The sequence below is a fragment of the Zalophus californianus genome, chromosome 5 (genome assembly GCF_009762305.2).
Source record: "Zalophus californianus isolate mZalCal1 chromosome 5, mZalCal1.pri.v2, whole genome shotgun sequence".
In the NCBI taxonomy this organism is placed as follows: Eukaryota; Metazoa; Chordata; class Mammalia; order Carnivora; family Otariidae; genus Zalophus; species Zalophus californianus.
This window is the reverse complement of record NC_045599.1, coordinates 20,823,506-20,829,505: the sequence shown is the minus strand read 5'-3', so window position 1 is coordinate 20,829,505 and position 6,000 is coordinate 20,823,506. Positions and strand designations below refer to the sequence as shown.

Below are 6,000 nucleotides of genomic sequence, written 5' to 3'. Positions count from 1 at the left end.
TTCCCTATATAGGTGGCTTACCCATTCTTGAATCCCTATACTGACACACAACTTTTATGGAACTGGAATGTCAGACAACATTTCTAAAAAATAACGAATATGGCCCTTGTTATGAGAGTGTACTAGTCGCGTGACCCTGCTGTGCTCTAGAGACATCATCACGTTTGATCCTCCCAATGACATTTTTTGTTGGTACTTTTAGTCACATAAATAAAATGGGGGAAAATGGCCAAAAATCTTCAGGTGACATAACTCATAAAATGTGGACCCAGGAATAAAGCATTATTTTTCTGATTTCAAAGTTCATTTTCTTTCCCCTGTATCAATGCCACCCCAGAATTTAGATCATTTTTGAGTTTTGAAATGGATACTTGGGAGGAGAGAAGTATGGGTAGTTGGAAGTAGTAGAGAGGAGGTGAGATGCAGTTAAAAAGGCCATGTTGTCTTAGTTAAAAGAGTTTACAAACTGACAAAACACAGTGTTAGCAGGGCATTTTAACCAGTGAGTATTTATTAAAAGCCGGGGCGGGGGGTGCACCAGGCACAGTTCTTGTCCAGGAGGCTAACAAATACAAAAGATGTAACCAATTCATTTATTAGCTTATCTGATTAAACAAAATACATTTCATAGAAATGATTATAAAATGCATTGCCAATAGAAACAGAGTATCATTTATATTACAGATCTTATGGTACCTAAATAATTATTAATAAAAACCAGCCATCCCATATGGTAGATAGAAGTTAGGAAACCACCAGTTACTTCTTTTAGTCAGCAAAAGAGAGAAGCATGCATTTGTCATGCTGAGAGGGGTTTCAGCATTCCATATAGGCATCCTGTTTCAAAACTATAACATAGTCCACCTATAAACTTAAAAAATCAGTGTTTTTCATCCAGTATCAAATCATTTTGTACTTTTTGGTTTAAAGATTAGTTTTGGTTTCAGAGTAAGTTTAATTTAGTACTTGTCACATGTGGTCATAGATTCTTGAGGTGGGGTGGGTGACGAACAGTCCAATTAAGTGTTAGTTATAGGAACAAAACAAAACATAAACAGGATATCTTTAATCTGCTTTGTGGTATTCCTGCCTGTCCTGAATTGAGAAGATACACAGGGTGATTTTAAGCAGAACAGAACAGCAGAAGAGCGGAAAAGAAAAAATGCTGGTGTTTGTTTGAGGCAAGTCTGTTTTGGAAGAGTCAGGGCTAATTCTTGAAAGGACCGTATCAGGTTTCTGGCACATGATCTATCCCTTAGTTCGAAGGCTGGTTCAGAGGGGTGTAAAGGAGAGAAAAGGAGCGCAGAAAGGACTAAGAAGGCACGGAGTGGAGTGTGTTTGCTGACACAGTCACGAGAACTGTGGAACCACAATCATCCGAATGAGTGTCCACCAGGCCTGTCCTGAGACCTCCAGAGATGGGTCTGTGTTGTTCAGGCAGCAGCACTGAGAACTTCCTCAGAGACAGCGGGTCAATGTTTATTGCACAGGAACCAGAATTATCCCGCCCCCACCCCTTCCTGAGCTGGAGACCTTCAAGTGCAAACATGGCTGGGGATGCCCGTCTGTCCGCTCCTCTGGCCAGCAGGGAGCGCTCCGCCAGAATGCCGAGGGGAACACCTTCTTCAAAGGGAAGCTCGAGGTATCGTGTTGGCCTGAACAATCCAGTCTGTCAGTCACCATTCTCAAGCAGCTTCTGTAGGTTGTTTTGTATCTGGAAATAATGAGAGAGAAGTTCCTGTTACTAAATAGAATGGAGTCTATCAAGGGACCATTTGCCATGACCTGTGTAATGTTTGAGATTAATCTATCCTACCTTGAATAAAAAGCCACTGGGGTGCCTGGGTGGCTTAGTCGTTAAGCGTCTGCCTTCGGCTCAGGTCATGATCCCAGGGTCCTGGGTTCGAGCCCCACATGGGGCTCCCTGCTCCGCGGGAAGCCTACTTCTCCCTCTCCTACTCCCCCTGCTTGTGTTCCTGCTCTCTCTGTCAAATAAATAAAATCTTAAAAAAAAAAAAAAAGCCACCCCCTGGGTTCAATTTAGATCAGGCAAATGCTGCTTAATGGATCCCAACTCCGTTGATAATCCACTTTAAAATGAAAAAAAAAAAAAAGGGCTAAATATGAAAAGAGTGGCACAAAGATGAAAGTGTCAGGAGAGACCAAGAGAAATCAGATGGAAGGAAAAGAACAAAGCCTTGGCAACACCAAGTGTGACCTAAATGCAGAGATAATGGGAAACCGATCCTTACAGAGCCTGTGTGTCATGTGGTGTCTGATTCAAACCATCAATGTTTAACACTCCTACTAGATACTACCCATTTCCCAGAAGACTGAGTTTCAAGGCCCAGGGTCCATGACGTATCTTTGGATCTCGAGACTACAGTACAGTGTTGGGCATCAAAAATGTGCTCAGAAGATGTTTGTTGAGTAAGTGAACTTTCAAGAATTCTGAGCAAGGAATTCTCAACAAGCAATACTGTGATGGGAGTGGGGAACCCCATGGAAGAAAAGAAAGATTTTATATATATATATATTTTATTTGAGAGGGCACAAGCATGAGTTGGGGGAGGGGCAGAGGGAGAGAGAGAATCTCAAGCAGGCTCCCCACTGAGCGTGGAACGCAATGCGGGGCTCTATCCCAGGACCCTGAGATCATGACCTGAGCAAAAAGGCAAGACTCTTAACAGACTGAGCCACCCAGATGCCCAGAAACCAAACATCTGTAAGCATGTCATGAAACATAAAAAAATTCTCTTCAATTCTCAGCAACTCACATTTTAGAAAAGAAAACACTTTGGGTGCCTACACCCGACCTTCTCTAGGATGATTTTGAGTTAAAAAAAGAAAAAGTTTCCAAGTTTGTCCACGGGTTCAATAGGAATTCTAGGTCATCCTTTGGTTTAGAACTGAATTTTGGAAACTCCTTGGAGCTCAGTACTTCAGTAGCTGAATGCTAACTACCATTTAGTCTTAGCAAAACTAAGCCAATTTGGCTCATTTGTATTTCACTTTTTTTTTAAAGATTTTATTTATTTATTTGACAGAGAAAGAGAGACACACAGCGAGAGAGGGAACACAAGCAGGGGGAGGGTCAGAGGGAGAAGCAGACCCCCTGCTGAGCAGGGAGCCCGATGTGGGGCTCGAACCCGGGACTCCAGGATCATGACCTGAGCCGAAGGCAGTCGCTTAACGACTGAGCCACCCAGGCGCCCCTGTATTTCATGGTTCTTACCGAGTAATCACGAGTACACTGTTAGGGGAAGCCACCACATGCTGGGCATTTGTGGTAACAGTTTGAACTGAACCCTGCACTTGAAACCTTTCCTTAAGGTTTAGGGCAGAAACAAACCACCAGATGGAAGAGCTAGACATACGCTGGAAGGAGAAGTGAAGAAATGTTAATTAGGTCTAACTCTGGGCCATTTCTCCTGTGTCCATCTTCCTGTCCGCCCTCCTCCTGGCTTTGAAGAATGACACAGGCTTCAGGACAGATTTGCTCGAGAACTGCCCTACTGTTAGATACTTCTAGAGGGTAAAGGTACATCAGTGGCTTTCCTGACAAGGCCTCAGGTTGGACTGTGAGGAGCAGCAAACACAACTTTGGAATCCGACCTGGTTCAAATTCCAGATCTGCCAGCTTTCTCTGCATGTCTCCTTGAGCCAGTTACTGGACTCTTCGTCTGTCAGAAGAGTGACATCCATCTGGCAGGGTTCTTACAGAGACTGAACACAGTATTTCACGTATGGCAACCATCAGCCTGGGTGGGGCCGGCTGTGTGCCTCCACTGAGCCCTGTGTCAGCAGTCACTGGCTACCGGGCCCTTGTGGTAGACAGAAATCTTTCTAACTAAGGAGGAAAAGCCAAAGACACACCCATAAGGAGAATGAGACTGAAACCAATTTCTTGGTGGAAATTAAAAAAAAAAATACTCTTTCGTATTTACTGTGACATCCCCTGGCTGGGTTTTTGGTCACGGAGGCTGCTTGCTACACCCTGAAGGTGTTTGTGTGCATAATCCCTGCTCTCTGGCTGTCAAGACGCACTATGGCTCCCGCCCCAACCCAGGAAATGAATGAGTCACCTTTTCTAATTTCATTATGTTAGCCGTCAGCTCTTGGCAGAGGACCTCCACATTGAACTGTACTTGTGACCCCAGGCCGGATGGTGCTGTCTGTCTGTAAGAACAAAGAGAAAAATGATTGTGGGCAGGGGATGGCAAAGGAAGAAGTAGAATGAACACATTTTAAATTTATTTGAACAGAAGACTCGGTTACAGTAGTCGACCATAAGCCTTTCACTTGTTAACGTCGGGAAGGCCCTGTGGTAGTCCCCCCGGGGCTGAGTGGACGTGGAGGGGACTGCATCTTAGAAGCTCAGCTGGATGTCTCTTGAGCTGTTTTTGTTGAGGTGGCAATGTGGTGCCCTGGCTTCAGAACAAAAAAATCAGGCAATTCTGCTCAAGCACATGGTTTCTTAGACCTCTTGTGCCCCTCAGATCCTTGCTGCCCCCACCAGAGCAGAAATGGGCAAGAATCATTGCTCTTCTCAGTCACAGGCTTATTTCTCATGGGAGGAGGGACCATTTACACAGGAACTTTCAGAATGTATAGGGATTTTAGTCAAATTGCTGCTCAAGTGTGAGACTTTTGTAGTTTTTTTTTTTTGGTTTTTTTTTGAGACTTGGCCATGCCCATGTAATTGCCCTTGTCTTATAATGGAACATGTATTCATTGTGCACCATTTGAACTATTTATGGCAGGAGCTCTTCCCCAGGGCCCACTGGGGTCCTATACCAGCTGAAACTGTAGGAAATTGAGAGCTGTATGTACATTTTCCTGGAGAGATGGTCTAAAAAGCCGTTGATCAGATTTTCATATTAAGGTTAACAACCCTGGTCTCTATCTTCTCCATATTTCTTGGTTGTAATTTATTTAGCCATTAAGTTTTTATTTTATTTTATTTATTTATTTTTAAAGATTTTATTTATTTATTTGAGAGAGAGAGAGAATGAGAGATAGAAAGCACGAGAGGGAAGAGGGTCAGAGGGAGAAGCTGACTCCCTGCTGAGCAGGGAGCCCGATGTGGGACTCGATCCCGGGACTCCAGGATCATGACCTGAGCCAAAGGCAGTCGCTTAACCGTCTGAGCCACCCAGGCGCCCTAGCCATTAAGTTTTTAGATGGCAGTGATGGGTCTAATTATTTTACACATGTACTTGGTGAATGACTGATGATCGTCTAAACATTAAGAAAGCCATTATATTTTTCTGTTTACCCTTACTAAAAATAAACAATTCTTTCTTTTATCCCTGAGCCATACCATCAAAATCTTAGATCCCAAACAGGAACCTGAAGGGGAATCTTTCAGTGTCTAGAGGCAAGAACGGAGACCCACAGAGCTGATGGGTCAACATGTGATTCTGACAGCGTACAAGCTACGGACACACTCACAAAGTCGGTAAAAGGTACGGATTCCGTGACAACTAACCAACCCACTTACAAGTGCAGGTCTAGCTACTGGGCAGCATGGCTGGATCACCTTGGCAGGGAGAGACATGGGAGAAGCTCAGGTCCCTATAAATTACTTTATGAACATCTTCCCGTCATGGGTGTTCCTGGTCTCATGTCATAAATAATCCTTGTGATTTTTCCTTTAAATGATGATTTTTCAGACTGTACTTCTCCCTAAGTTGATTATTTAAAGAGTGGACTGAATATTCCTTTTGTCCTTGTTAGTGGAGTTTCCCCCCTCATCATCACCAAGTTAACAAAATGATAATAGGACATGAGGTACATTTTTGTGTAAAAAAAAAAAAAATCAACCCTATATATGATACTGAACTAGGAAGGCATGCTAGATTAGTGTAGAAAAAGTATGTTAACATTTTTTTTTTAAGATTTATTAATTTGAGAGAGAGGCAGAGGGAGAGGGAGAAGCGGACTCCCCGCTGAGCTGGGAACCCGACACGGGGCTGAATCCTAGGACCCTGAGATCAT

General features: G+C 43.6%; 1 protein-coding gene across 7 annotated transcripts in view; it reads right to left on the bottom strand.

Moving 5' to 3' along the window:
• Window positions 1–482: 482 nt before the first annotated feature.
• The window catches only part of GRAMD2B (GRAM domain containing 2B), a 122,851-nt gene continuing 117,333 nt past the window's right edge, over window positions 483–6,000 (bottom strand). For all 7 annotated transcript variants that reach the window (XM_027605246.1, XM_035727638.1, XM_027605245.2 and 4 more), the window contains 2 exons: window positions 4,086–4,179; window positions 483–1,714 (listed from right to left, as the gene is read on the bottom strand). In XM_027605246.1, the coding sequence (XP_027461047.1) occupies window positions 1,673–1,714; window positions 4,086–4,179 (136 nt within the window). In that variant the 3' untranslated portion in view covers window positions 483–1,672. The remainder of the gene's footprint in view (window positions 1,715–4,085; window positions 4,180–6,000) is intronic.